This window comes from Taudactylus pleione, unplaced genomic scaffold, assembly GCF_031769625.1.
Source record: "Taudactylus pleione unplaced genomic scaffold, aTauple2 ptg000468l, whole genome shotgun sequence".
In the NCBI taxonomy this organism is placed as follows: Eukaryota; Metazoa; Chordata; class Amphibia; order Anura; family Myobatrachidae; genus Taudactylus; species Taudactylus pleione.
The window spans coordinates 2,896,724-2,912,314 of record NW_028284870.1 but is presented as its reverse complement, the minus strand read 5'-3'; the positions used below and the strand labels follow the sequence as shown (position 1 = coordinate 2,912,314).

General features: G+C 46.5%; 1 protein-coding gene across 1 annotated transcript in view; it reads right to left on the bottom strand.

Moving 5' to 3' along the window:
* The window catches only part of SH3YL1 (SH3 and SYLF domain containing 1), a 121,962-nt gene that overhangs the window by 90,491 nt on the left and 15,880 nt on the right, over positions 1-15,591 (bottom strand). Inside the window, exon 2 of the mRNA XM_088448852.1 lies at positions 843-953. Coding sequence (XP_088304978.1) covers positions 843-953 — 111 coding nt within the window. The remainder of the gene's footprint in view (positions 1-842; positions 954-15,591) is intronic.

Here is a 15,591-nt window from a genome sequence, read left to right as displayed (position 1 = left end):
ACAGCCAGCTAGGTCTCTTTCTGTAGTAACACGCTAGGGGACAGTCCATCTTACTAGGGGCAGGATGGGCGGCAGGGTGCCATATACCCCCGAGCCCGGTACAACTTTAGTACTACAGGGCTGCCCACAGCAGCATGTACATGGCAGGCTGTGGGTGGACGGAAGGGAGATAGGGAGGATGCTCCCCGGCCGCTCTGTGACAAACTCGGAGCAGCCGGGCATCTCTGCCTCCATGAGCTCCTCTCTTTCTCAGGTGCGCAATGGCGATTGAGACATGGCAAGCTGCAGGAGGGAAAGCTGCTGCCACGAGACTGTCCAAAGTATATACGGTGGCGGTGCTGTGACCAGACTTTTTACTATGGCACAATGTGTAAAGGGCATTACTGTGTGGCATGATGTGTTATGAGGTGCATTACTTAGTGTCGCATATTGTTTAAGGGCATGACTGTGTCACGAAACCACACACCCTTTTCGGGAGTGCATGCAGAAGAACGCCCTTTTTGTTTTTTGTTTGGGTGAGGGGAGGGGTGCCAAATTACTGCTTTGCCCTGGGTGACAAAAATCCTAGTTCCAGCCCTGGAGAGGCATAGGGACGAGAGATAGAACAATCGGTCCTTGGAACACATCTTGCATTATCTAATGCATATACTGTGGGTAAATATATTTTTCAAGTCAACAGTGAGCTCTGGGTGCTGGTGAAAGAAAGATTTTTGTTGAATTCATGTGAAATGTGTGTTGTGTTATCACTGCTAACCTACTTGTGTAAACTTTCCTATTGTGTACTTTGGTGCAAAGATGAACATTTGGAGTCTCCCCTTTATAAACTCAAGTACCATACATACCGGGAATAATTTTATCTGGTCCAGTTCTAGAACTGATTTCAGTAAATTCTCTTAAGATTTTGGCAGCTTTTTTAGCTTCAGACTTCAAGTTGGAAGGAATAGGATTATTCACTGTAAAAAGAAAAATACATAGCACATTACTTTGTGTGAACATAATCGGATAGTACTATGGCACTTGGTTGGTAAGATTGTATTAAAAATGCTAAAACTTGACAAGGATGGCAGAATGTTCCTCAATGGCTTCTGACACAAATTAATCCCTAGAGTAAGTCCGTGTCATCTATATGATAATTTCAGAAGGTCTGTCTAGTCTCCTTAATGATCGCATAGTGGAAGTCTGGGTGTGCCTGCCACTGCGATGGTGATGGGATAGACCCTAGGCAGATGCCGGACCCATACAGGCTAAGTATAGGGGAGGGACAGACTGGAGGGTGGGTTGAGGAGGAGAGGGGGGGGGGGGCGAGGTGAACCACCATATCCCAGGTCCAACATACTAGTAGGGAATAATAATGAAAGATCTACTTTGCAAAGATTGTGTGCATGACTAGATATTCTCTATAAAGCGCTGCTATAGAAATTTAAGATAGTATAATGTTCCAAATATGCGCAAATAATGACTGCGAGGTTCCTCACTTACCCTCTAAATTCATGAAACTAAATACAATTAAACAGTTTCACCCTTCGGCGCTATCATCAAAATACAATGTCTCTTACATTTTTGTCTCAATAGAGACCATACATCACACTGAAGTCCTCCACTCTGAAATCTTCCTTTTCTTTTTTCTCCAATTTCAATATGATATAATAAGATGCTCCTGAGGATGGACACTGTCCGAAACGCGTTGAGCAGGTGACCGCTCACGGAACGCTGAGATTGGGGAAACTGTGGACTAAGTGAGGGACTCTTTTGGCATCCGGAACCATTGGTGTCTCTTCACCCAACATCGACCATTGGGATCCCCATCCTGCCTTTCCCATGTGGTGATATTATAGGCTGAGTCTTAAGCTGGCCACACACTAGACCAACTTTCATCCAACCAGCCAACTAGTTGATTGGTTGGAATGAAAACTCGGTAAGGAATGGGAGTAAATGATGATCAGCAATTTGCTCCTAAATGCCAGAAAACAGATGAAAATGGTCGTTCAGACAAGTTTGAACAAATTGTTTATATCAAACATTTAACAAACAACAGTTTTTGTCCATTTTCCGGCGTTTGGGAGCAAATTGCTGATTGTCATTTGCTTTCATCCCTTACCAGATTTTCATTCCAACCAATCAACTAGTTGGCTGGTTGGATGTAAGTTGGTCTAGTGTGTGGCCAGCTTTATTTTTAACAATGTGAGTGTTCTATTGTCTCACTAAATTATCTGTGATTATATACAGTATTACACTATTTATGGCCATCTTTTTCCTTTGAGCTATCCACATTGGAAGTCGAAGACTCAAATTGGGAACACTACATGCTGTTGGATCACTTTAGTGATGTGAGTGTCCATTTGTCACAAACCAATACATGTATTTTTTACAATCAGTATTGCACTATGTTTGGTATTTTCTTCTTTTGAGATAATCGATCCAAAGGAATTGGAGTTGGAACTTATTATATCATATTGTAATTGGAGAAAAAAAGTAAAGGAAGATTTCAGAGTGGAGGACTTCAGTGTGATGTATGGTCTCTATTGAGACAAAAATTTAAGAGACATTGTATTTTGATGATAGCGACGAAGGGTGAAACTGTTTAGCTGCTATAGAAATGTTAATAAATATGTGCCTAAACCCTGGGTCTTTGTCGGTGTAAACGGATCATCCTGGGTCCAGTGACCCGGGGATCCGACCCGGCTGGCTCGCAGGGTTGAGCACGGGTCGTTCCTGCGTCACCCTGCAGTGTAAACGGCGCAACCCGGGTCATCGCCCGATTAGCCAGCTTCAGTGGCGCTTGGAGACGACATCATCTCCAAGCATCCATTGCCGGGCCAACCAGAATGGAGCAGTGCACCCCACACGCCCTCCCTGCCTCTTGACCTCTGCGGAGTAAGGTAAGGAGGTCGCGGAGGGGGGATAAGAAGCGCTGCTCACCTGCACCGGAGAGCCGGCACCATGTGAACGGTGCCGACCCGGGTCAGCGCCGCGGTGTAAAAGGGGGTCTGTCCCGGGTCTAATGTAAAAGGGGTACAAACTCCACAAATAACAAGAGATATGGTATGAACTTACCTTTGTTATCTCTGTTTCTTACAGGTCCACAGGATTGACCTTGGGGTATAGCTGGATTTGGATCCACTGGCACCACGCAGTTAAAGCTTTGCTGCTCCCAGGATGCACTGGGTCCATCCTCCTATATACCCCACCCCAGCCACAGGCACCTCAGTTGGTAAGTAGCCCAAGGCCGGAGGAGATAAAAACAGAGAGAAAGAAGACTGGAACACACAAGAACCATACTCATGGAAAGGGAGACGGAATACCGGTGATCAGCTACATAGCCCATTTGAAGCCAGGTGCGTCAGGGCGGGCGCCCTGTGGACCCTATGGACCTCATAGAAACAGAGATAAAGGTAAGTTCTTACATATCTCTTGTTTTCTACTTCAGGTTTCGTAGGGGGTCCACAGGGTTGACCTTGGGGATGTCCCAAAGCAGTTCAACTAAGGGCAGAGACGCTCCTGTGCTGAAAAGAGAGGCAAAATTGTCAAACTTATAGAATCGCAGAAAAGTCTGTATGGAATACCAAGTGGCCGCCTTACACAGCTGAACAGCTGAGACGCTATGGCCAGCAGCCCACGAAGGACCCACAGACCGAGTGGAATGAGCCTTAACAGAGGCTGGGGCAGGTAACCCCGCCTGGGAATAAGCCTCACAAATAACTAAACGAAGCCAACGGGCCAAACTTTGCTTGTTGGCAGGCCAACCCCTCTTATGAAAACCAAAGAGGACAAAAAGAATCAGACCTGCGAACGGAACTAGTGTGATCAATATAAACCTTGAGAGCACGGACAACATCTAAGTTAGCCTCACCAGCCCAGAGATCAGGTGACGGAAATGCCGGCACCACAATTTTCTTGATTAATGTGGAACTTGGAGACAACCTTAGGGAGAAAACCGGGACAGGTGCGAAGAACCGCCCTGGCCTGGTGAAAAATCAGAAAAGGCGAACGGCAAGAGAGTGCACCTAGGGCCTAATTCAGACCGGCTCGCGAGCGTAGGACGCTCGCAAGCGGGTCGATGGTGCCCTAATGCGCATGACGGAGGGAGCTCCGACGTGCGCATGCGCGAGACCCGCATAGCGACAGCCAAGCTGTCGCTCCGGGTCTCGCACCAAAGGGGGCGTGCTGTCGATGGTGACTGACAGCACGCTCCCTTTGGTGGGTGTGCCGGAGGCGTGGCTGCCAGACAGAGGCGTTCCCATGGGAACGCCTACCGTCTGGGTCCGGCCCCACTGACATCACTAGTGATGTCAGTGGGAGTGATTTTGGCTCTGATAGAGCCAAAATCACTCCAGGGCTTGCGGCAACGAGCGTCTTGACCATCGCGACCATCATCATGGACGCTAGTATAAGCTGTGGGTGGTAACCCACAGCTATGCGAGCGTCCAAGAGGCTGCTCCAAGTTTAGGTAGGAGGGCCCTGATTCAGAGCGAGCATTCTGGTCAGAGCGTCTGGCTCTGAATCAGGCCCCTAGTTCTGACACCCTTCTGGCTGAAGCAATTGCCAGGAGAAAAACAGTCTTAAGTGTCATCCACTTTAGCTCCAACGACTCTAGAGGCTCAAACGGAGGACCCTGAAGGAACAAAGGACCACAGCCAAATCCCAAGGAGTCACTGGTGGAACAAAGCAAGGATGAATCCGGAGGACACCTTGGAAAAAGGTACGGACATCAAGCAGAGTAGCGATTCTACGCTGAAACCATACAGAAAGTGCGGACATATGAACCTTCAATGAAGGGAGGCGTAAACCCAAGTCCAAACCAGACTGAAGAATGCGAAAATCCTAGAAACCCGAAACGCTTGAGGATCGTAGTTCCTGGACTCACACCATTGAAAATAAGTATGCCACACCCTGTGGTAGATCCTGGCGGAAGCTGGCTTACGAGACTGTAGCATTGTGCCAATGACTGAGCTGGAAAAGCCCTGGGCTCTCAAGACTGATGTCTCAAGAGCACGCCGTCAAAGACAGGCGACCCAGGTCTGGGTGTAGGCAGGGTACCTGGGACAACAGGTCCCTACGTTGAGGCAGAAGAAAGGGAACGTCAATGGATAGACTCCGAAGATCGGAGTACCAGGGAAGTCTGGGCCAAGCTGGTGCCATCAGCAGAAGCGTGCCACCGTCTTCTTTGAATTTCCGAAGGAACCGAGGCAGCAAGGCTATTAGAGGGAAGAGATACGCTAATCGAAATGTCCACTTCACTGACAGCGCGTCCAATAGGGTTGCGCCGGCGTCTCTGGTCCTGGACCCGTACACTAGCAATTTGTAATTGTGACAAGAAGCCATGAGGTCCACCTCCGGCAGTCCCCACTTGTCCACGAGCAGTTGAAATACCTCTGGATGAAGGGACCATTCCCCGGGAAGCACATTGTGACGGCTGAGGAAGTCCGCTTCCCAGTTCAGAACTCAAGGAATGAAGACTGCCGAGATGGCCGGAAGGTGGCACTCCGCCCAGGACAAGATGTGTGACAACTCCGACATCGCTGCTCGACTGCGAGTTCCTCCTTGACGGTTGATGTACGCCACTGTGGTGGCGTTGTCGGACTGAATTTTAACTGCTCTTCCGTGAAGAGCGTGACCAGACAACTGGAAGGCCCTGTACACGGCCCGAAATTCGAGAATATTGATGGGAAGAACCGCTTCTTCCGCTGTCTTACGTCCCTGAAGTGAAAGAGGAGCCGACACCGCCCCCCAACCCCGAAGACTGGCATCAGTCGTGAGAAGGACCCAGTCCGGTATCAAAAAGGGGCGGCCCTTGGTGAGAGGAGTTGTCTGAAGCCACCAGGTCAATGATAGGCGCACCTCCAGAGGCAATACAAGCATTTGTGTCCTGATTAGATGAGGCAACCCGTTCCACTTGGATAGAATCAGCCCCTGCAGGGGCCTGGAATGGAATTGGGCGTACTCCACCATGTCGAATGTCGACACCATGGACCCTAGAACTCTCATTGCCGAGTGCACTGATACCTGGGAACTCTTTAGACAACTGCTCACTCGCAGTTGTAGAGAGGCAACCTTCTCCGAAGCCAGGTGGATCCGTTGCTGACGGGAGTCTAGAAGGGCTCCCAAATTAACCATCCTCTGTGATGGAATGAGAGAGGACTTCTTCCAGTTTACTAGCCACCCGTGCACTTGAAGACAAGCGATCGTCAAATGCAGATGTTGTAAAAGGACCTCCGGAGAGCCGCCCAGCAATAGTAGGTCGTCTAGATACGGCAGAAGCCATATACCTTTGTTGCGCAGATGTGCCGCCATGACAGCCATCACTTTTGTGAACACCCTCGGAGCCGTGGAAAGACCAAAGTGTAGAGCCTGGAACTCGTAGTGAAGATGTTGTATAGCAAACCTCAGATACTGCTGGTGTGAAGGGGCTATAGGAACATGGAGGTAGGCGTCCTGTATATCCAGGGAGACCATATAATCCCCCGGTTCCATAGGCAGAATGATGGAACGCAAAGTTTCCATCCTGAACGTAGGCACTTTGAGGTACTTGTTCAAAGATTTCAGGTTGAGAATGGGCGGATGAGACCCATTTGGTTTCGGAACCAGAAATAGAGAAGAGTAGTAACCCGTCCTGCGTTGAGATGGCGGAACGGGAACAACTACCCCTGCTTCCAGCAAGGACTCTATGGCTTCCTGGATCAACAACGCATTGGTCTTGTCTAGGGAAAGGCTGGTGCAGAAGAAATGCTGGGGGGTCTGTACCGGAAGGACAGGGCATACCCCTGGGAGACCACTTCTTGTACCCGAGCATCCGTGGTCGTATTGCACCAGCATTGGGCGAAGGGAAGAAGTCGGCCTCCCACTCTGGGATCAGAGAGAGGCCCGTCTCATCAGGCTGAAGGCTTATCCTCGGGTTTGGAAGCCGGACGTCTAGTGCTCCAGGCTTGCTTTTTTGGTTTAGGGGCAGTCTTGTTTGACGACTGTCTCGGGAAAGTTTGACCCTTGGACTTACCCTGAGTCCGAAAGGATGATGTCCGAGGTTTAGAAGGTGCAACAGCTGAAGGTAAGAATGCCGACTTAGACTTTGCTAAAGTCTTAACAATTTTGTCAAGGTCCGGGCCGAACAAAATTTCCCCATTAAAGGGTAAGGCCTCTAAGCCTTTCTTGGAATCCGCATCCGCCCTCCAAGATTGAAGCCACAAAGACCTGCGAGCAGAGACTGCTGCCGCAGACACCCTAGAAGTAAGGAGACTAGCATCTAAAGATGTTTCCCCAATATAGGAAGCGGCATCCCTCATTTGACCAATTAAAGCTCTATGAACTTCCTGAGCTTCCTCAGGAAGCGTATCCTCTAGTACATTGGCCCAACGCTCAATGGCTTTAGCCACCCAAAAGATGGCCATGGACGGACGGGCCACCACCCCTGAGAGAGAATAAATGGACTTTAAACAAGTCTCTACTCTCCTGTCCGAGGGGTCCTCTAAGGACGAAATAGACGGCATAGGTAAGGTAGCACTTTTGATGAGGCGAGTGATGTGAGAATCCACCACCGGTGGAGTTCCCCACTTCTTGCAATGACTAGCAGAAAACGGATAACTAGTTCTTAAACGTTTCTGCGGCTGAAACCTCTTACTAGGTGACTGCCAGGCCTCCGCCATATGATCACTCAGTTGGTCAGATAAAGGAAAAACAGTCGACGTCACCTTCGCCTGCTTAAAGTTTGGATATTTGGACTTAGGGGCCGGAGCATCATCCTCAATATCTAAAATGGACCGCACCGCCCGCACTAACGCTGGGACATTAATGGTAGACCTAGTCTCCACCTCCTGAGCAGGGGAATCTGAATCAGAATCCTCATGCAATTCACCCTCATCCGAGGACGCGTCAGAGTCTGATAACTGCGCAGACTGGGATGACGGAACAGTGTGTTTTGACGCCTTGTAAGGCTTGTCACTACGCAACATGGATTGAAAAGCCGAAGAGGAGGCCGCCAAACTCTGTACAGAATTGGAGAACACATCAACCCACGGTGGATTAGCTTGCGGGTGACCTTGAAAGGGATGACGGATTGCTGCGTCATAGGAGGAGACTGCACATACATAGGGAACCCCGCATATGGATGAACTGTCTGAGGCCCAGGGGGAAACTGCAACAACTGCGGTACACCTGGAGAAGAAGGGATGGCTGGTTGTGTTAAACCCCTATGGGAGAGGGAGGTCGGAACCGCCAGACGGTCCACGATGGAAACCAGCACTTGGGGAAAACATCGCCCAAGGCGGATCCTGTCCCGAAGTTGCGGGATTAGAGGGACCCGGTAAAAGACGGCACCTAGCACACACACCATCCTGCGCTAAATCCTCCATACTACCCACTGCAGCGCAGCATCTACAAGTGAGCAGACTGGGAGCCGCCGAACGCTCAACTTCCTCATGAGACATGCTAACCAATAGATATGATATATACCCAAAGATATATAGCAAAACAATCCGAGAAGCTGGCACTCAGAACTGTGCAGCACACAAGTCCACAAATATGGCAACGTGTAGCACACAACAGTATGTGACCGACCTCACAAATACGTGATTTATATAAGTGAGATCATTGACAAAGCCCTTCCCATGCACACCTGCCAGGGCTGGAGGGACAGGTATAGATTGACAGTAAAGAAATAAAGCAGATACAGACAGGACTAGCAAAAGTCACATACTATGCAGAGTTAAACAGCCTGCACTTGGTCACTATAATCAACCTGCCCAGATTCAGTGTCTGGGAGGGCTATAGCGCTGTGTACACTAACTTTTAGGAGGGGAGGGGTACACAGGGGGATCGACCACACACCGCCTGAGAGATCTGCGCTGCCCACCCAAGCAAAGATGGCCGCCGGAGAACTCAGTGGGGGAGTGGTCGCAGGAGGAGCAGCTCAGCAGTGCCAGAACACAGAGCTAAAGGCACGCTGAGCTGAGGGGGCACTAAACAGGGAAGGCTCTCTCCTCTGGCTAGCGTTTAACCCCAGGGACACCGGTTCCCGCTTCCGGCATGGCATTCCCTGGAGGTCTAGTGGTCTCATGGGGTATGCCTACTAGAGGGGGAGCCCACCGCCACTCAGCTAGCACCTCCGGTCTATCCCCAGAGACCAGAAGACTGCACTTAACAGGCTGAGACACGCGGATCACCGCAAGCAGTGACCCGCGGCTTACCTTTTCCCCGGCGGTCCGACAGCAGTCAAAGGGAGAGCCCAGAGCCCGGCTAGTACAGACTCTGGGATCCAGGCCGCGATCCCCAGATCTGTACTGGCGTCACAGCACCAGCGGGGGTGAAGGAGCGGCAGCTTAAACGTCCAATGGACAGTCTGAAGCTGCTACTCAAATATAGTAAAAAATTTAAAATAAATTAAACTAAAATGTAAGCTTAGGGGCTGTCCAGCAGCCCCCCTGCGTTAGGGTGACCCGATTCCGGCCGGGCACCAACTAAAACTGAGGTGCCTATTGCTGGGGCGGGATATATATACACGAGGATGGACCCAGTGCATCCTGGGAGCAGCAAAGCTTTAACTGCGTGGTGCCCGTGGATCCAAATCCAGCTATACCCCAGGGTCAACCGTGTGGACCCCCTATGGAACCTGAAGTAGAAATAGGTCTATAAAATGTATCAGCTTTGCATTTCGCTAATAAGGTACATCTGTTGTGGGCAGAAAATAAAGAAGGCTGAATGTTGATAATTGTGCATTAGGTATTCAAGTGATGCTCAGGAAAGAGATAAAAGTAGAAAGCAATAGAGAAATAATTTTTGCAGAGAGGATTTGCTGAATTGATAGGTTTCAAATGCAGTGATTAGTGACTACTCTGCTGGGAGCAACTTTCATTTCCAGTGCTGGTGGCTGATGGGGAGGGAAGGCATTGAACATGGGTGAGTCAGCGAAAGGAGTCTATCTCTGAAAAATTGATTAACTGTTTAATCTGTAAGTTTATAAAGGCAAGTGCGTCAGCACAATGCCATTTGCATTAGGACTAAACAGAAATACATTTTCTTGGCTGAATTTTAGGCAAACTGCTCTAGAAGACATTAATTGGTTTCATATTCCCAAGCTTCTATATGTTTTCCTGGATAACGTATTAAATATCATACAATGATATTAAATGTAAAAAAGTACGATTTCCTTATTATCGTCTCAGGCGACTTGTTAAAAAGAAAGTCATAATTGAGATAATAATACTGCGTATTAGATAGCTTGCCAAATAAACAGGAGTGTGAATTGCCGAGAGTGGAACTCACCGCAGCCCTTTGCCAGCAGCAAAATTAGAAGACGTCACAGGTTATTAGATGCTTGAGACTCTATAAAACTAATTTGTCTTGCTTTGGAAATTAAAAGCCCACACAACAAGAACAAATGCTGAACAACTTTCAACTATTAATGACTTATGGTGCGCCTTTCCGAACTGCAGAATATGTTGGTTTTGCATAGGTGCAGCTAGGCAATCTGCTCTGTGCAGGTCACATTTTCGCCCTTGGTAGATGGCTCCATAAACAAGCCCTGCATCTACTTTTATAGTTAGGTGAAAGACTCTAAAGAGGTTCATTGTGCCAAAGTGTAAACCTCACATCATAGTAATACTGTGCCTCATACTTCTCTAGTAGGGAAGCCAATCCAGCCTCATTTTTTAAATCCCGGGATTCGGTATTGAAAAAAATCTCAATCCTGGGATTGAGTTGATCATTGAAACTATTATTATTCTGTATTTTGTGTAACAGACAGTGTGTGTCACACATTCACTTAACTCACCCTGCAGTCTTATACTGGCAGGCAGGCAGCAGGCTCGCACACCAGGCAGCCAGTCAATCATCTCCTCTCCTCCAGTCCTCCTCCTCCCCCTCTCAAGCCGCACTTGCGCACCGCTCGCCTCAGACAGGGACCAGGTCCAGGGAGTAAGCCAGGCCTCCATTTAACATAGCCACCGGCTGCCCACAGCAGACTCTAGAGCACTGTGACCCTTATGACGTCACACACAGCCGCACAGCGGTAGGAGGCCCGTGGGCAGCATCTGAGCTAGTACTCAGCACGGCCCCCAGGCTGAAGAGAAGATGCGCTGTCCGCATCTTAATCCTGAAAATTTCATCCAGTCCCGGGATTCAAATTCCAGCGTTTTTTCTCGCTGATCCCAATCCCAAAATTGGCTTCCCTACTCTCTAGCACAAATCTGTTAAATAAATTATACTTTTCATTTGATTGTCTAGATCAAGAGGTATAGGATGATAATTAAACATTGTATAAAAGGGAAACTAAATACCCGGTTCAGCGTGGAATGATCTCTGGGAAAAGGCTAAAATTTGTCATCTCTTCTGTAAATCTTGCATTCTATTTTAGCCTAAGGTGGATATATCAGTAGGTCAGCCAGATGGGTAATAACTGAACAAGGACTACACTTTACAATGTAGGACGTAAATGCAGAGAATTCCTTTGTTAATTTCTTAAAAGTTACAATGTCTAGTGATTAAAAACCTCACATTCTTGGGAATCGCAAGAGGGTTTCAGAAACCCCTGACGTAAAGGCAGGAGAGCTCTCCTCTATGGAGATTACAAGGGTGAAAAACTGGAGGACGTCACATTCTTGCAGTTTGTATGAGTACAAGTTTGTTCATTTATTTTATTTACTTTATTTTATAATTGAAGTCATTTTAGTTTGTAGAGAACAAAAGGAAAGATGTATCAAAGCTTGGAGAGAGACAGTAATAACCAATCAGTTCCTAATTGTCACTTTACAGACGGTGTTTGAAAAATGTTAGGAGCTGATTGGTTGGTACTTTATCTCTCTCCAATCTTTGAAACATTTCCCCTAAGGAGCCTATGGCCTGCTGTTTGCATATAATACGATGTAGAATATATGCCCGCATTACAATCTCTTGCTAAAGTGGGTCGTGGAAGGAAAACGTGTGATCCCTGATTTGCATATACAGTGTCCTGGCCAACCTGTGGCCCTCCAGCTGTTGTGAAACTACAAGTCCCAGCTATTATGCATAATATCTTTGTATGTACTTTTTATAAAAAAAAATTTTATTTCCATTAAGCATTGTATTTTTTTCATATTAAACATCTTTTAATAAGTTTATGTCTCTCTATTAAGTAGTTCATGTGCTGAAACAGGGGAGCTCACCTGAACAAATGACACATCTGACTAAGGGCCTGATCCAGCATAGATCGCTATTGCAATAGCGTTCGCAGATGGACGATTGTTGCGTAATGCGCATGTGTATGCACCGTAGTGTGAGTGCGTGAGTTAGCATTGCGATCACTCATGCAGATACAAAGTCATCGCAGATGGAGGGACAGGATGTTGGCGTCTGGGGGTGGTGATGGTGGAGTGGTTGGCGTGCCTTTCCGTTTGAACGCCGTTGCATGGGCCTGTATAAATTAGCCACTGCATACGCAGCTGGAGTGTTCACTGCGTGCGGCGAGGTTAGCAATTTCTGAGTGAGGTCAGACCTCTTGTAATGGTGCGTGAGGGGCCAATGTTACTCAATGTTCCCCACGTATACGCACGATTGCAAGGTATTAAGGATGTGCGAAAGCGGTAGTGGGCATCTCTATGCTGGCTTTGGGCGTCTCTGTGATGGCTTTGCGATTGTAGTCATTACCATATTTTCGGTAAGTTGCAATCGCGATCCGTAGTGAATCAAGCCCTAAGATGTGAAAGTTTAGTTGATATAAATCAAGGAGAACTGAAGGCTTCCTGGGGCAGGAGTGTCCAACTCTTCCACCAAACCTCAGTGGTGGCAGAATTTGGATATGGATTGTGAGCAGGGGGAGTTACAGGGATTTTAATAATTTAGACAGACCAGGCGGTTATGGGTCATGATAATGAGGGAACCATCAGCACTGTCTTTATTACACATCCATTGTGCATTTCAACTTTTTGATTTTAATGATGCAAAGTGCCTATAAATGCTCTTCTCCGCATTTGGAACATGCGAAATGCATTCCCTTAAAAACACTAGATGACACCCGACCTCCATCAGCTCAGACCTGGCACAAAATGTTACTTGTTTTTATTGAAAGAAAATGGTTGTATGCCCCTTCGAAAAGCAAGGACCTCCCCTATAAATGTCCCCTCTCCACTCTTTTAGCCCTTTCAACAATCTTGAACCACAATAGATGTAAACCATACCTCCTAATATTGGACATATCTAAATCAGGCCACGGCCCTTGAAAGGAGTAGGGCCGTGGCACTTTAGGTGGCATGAGCCAAAAGGCTTGACCACGCCCCAGGGGACACAAGTGCTCCAAATCGCTAGGCATGGCCAGCTCAAACAACTGCAGTCTCATCTATTTGAACTGCATTAGGTTCTATCAGTGCACTATTTTAAAGATGTGGGAAGAGCTTCAGCTATTGTAATAGATAAATAGTTTTTTCAGGGTTGCATAAAATTGGATTTAAAAAAAAAAAAAAAAAAATGGATTTGATTTAATCCGATTTTTTTGTTTTAAATAGATACTTTTATAAAAAAAATTTTTAAAGTAAATGTTTTAAACTTTTAAACGTTTATTTAAAACATTTTTTTAATAAATCCTATTTAAATCAGTTTTTGATTATTTTTTTTAAATCCAATTTTATGCAACCCTGAAATTTTTCATTATATATATATATATATATATATATATATATATATATATATATCCCTGACATCATGTTGTTAAGGTAACTTGTGGTAGTTGATTGCCTTTAGATGGGTTTGTCTACATCTGTCTATGCTTTTTTGGTAATTGGGGGTGTTTTGTTAATTGGGGTGGGTATATGTATGTTCTATGTATTACTTGCATTTGAGTCTTGACAAAGATCCAGGCTATAGGCCCAAATAGTCGACATTATGCTGTTCCCATGTATTCTATGGATTAATTAAAGGATATTTTTATCAAGTCTGGTGAGTGCACCCCAGAGTTTTTTCTCATATATAATTGGATTTATGGGACTATGGCCCTCATTCAGAGCCACTCGCTAGCGGCAGTACGCTCGTTCCGAGCGATGTTCGCACATCTGCGCATGCGTACGGTTTTTAGTACGCATGCGCGAACCAGTCAGTGCGGCCGAAAATCGTTGGTACGCAATATAGCGAGGGCCTGCTATTTTGAGTGACAGAATGAGGCGTATGTGGGTGGTAACAGGGGAAGGTGCTTGAAAACGGGGAGTGGAGATCCGAACGCAGGCGTGCTTAAAGGTCAAAACGGGCGTTTTAAGGGAGTGCATAATTAATACAGCAGCGTCATTGACCACGTCACTTGGTTTTTTTTAACTCAGAACTGCTCGCAAAATAGCGGTTGAAAACACCAACCACAGAATAGCGAGCAGTTCATACACTGTACGATGTACTCGATTAATCTAATAAATAGCGGACATGACGTATGGTGCGTGCGGCCAGGGGGCGTTTTTATCAAATAAACGAGCGTATGTTTTGCTCGCTTGTTCAGACTTAGAGGTGGGAACAGACTGCAATTTGCGAACGGATCATTTGAATAGCCACCCCTTGTTTTTGAACGAACGACCACAAATAGCGAACGGCTCTGAATCAGGCCCTATGTCCTATATGGGTTGGTTACCCCAGCAATAAGTTTTGAACATATCGTGAGTGCGGACCTTCTTTGGATTATCATATATATATATATATATATATATATATATATATATATATTGAGGTTACATTGTCATTTAAATATCAGCGCTGCACATAATGTAATAAACAATTCAGTACACCGATAGACAGATACATGCATAGACAAAATAGATAAAAAGCAATTATTCACTTGAGCCACAAAGTATGCTATACTGGATAGATTACACATGCTGAGCAAGAGACTGCATATACATAATGGGAAATTTTGTGCACAATATAGCTATACTGAGTTAAGCTCACCTGTCAATGGCAAGGCATCTCCTGTAGGTGAGCCCCCAACCACTGTGACAAAAACCGCACACAGGATGTCTCATACAGAACACCCAGGGGAAGCAGTCTGTGTTCCAACAGATGCACGTTTTCCATTTACTTTGAGACTATCATTGCTAGGAGAGATGTCAAGAAAAATCACGAGGCCAACTATGAGCTTAATTAACATGCTGTCAGCTTGTGATCTTTGGCTGACTGGATGAATTTTCTGCATGATACCAGAGCAGAACACGGAGACATGCAGTATAATCAGCTAGCCGTGATGGCAGTGTGGCCTTTTCATTCTCACATGCTTGGGAAGAATGGGAGCATTTACAAAATATCAATCTAGAGATTGGGCAGAGAGTTCCGATGGTTTTGGCAGAGTTAAAACCTCACTAGGGCTGGTTATGTAAACTTTATGCATGGAGACTATATTTCAGATGACATCTATGTTCCTACAGGAGAAATGACAATGTATAATTTATTGGCAAACCACTAATTCAGCCCAGTAATAATTGATGGTTCTCAAGGTTAGATTAAAATTCATTGAATGTAGCAGCTCTCAGTGCGCAGATCATATATCAAACTGTAGTTGGTCAGTAGCACACTTTCGGTACTTTCCAAGGATTTAAATGAAGAGCCATGTTATGTGTGTGCTATCTGACCGAATATGATCAAAAGACTAATGCAGTTTATTCC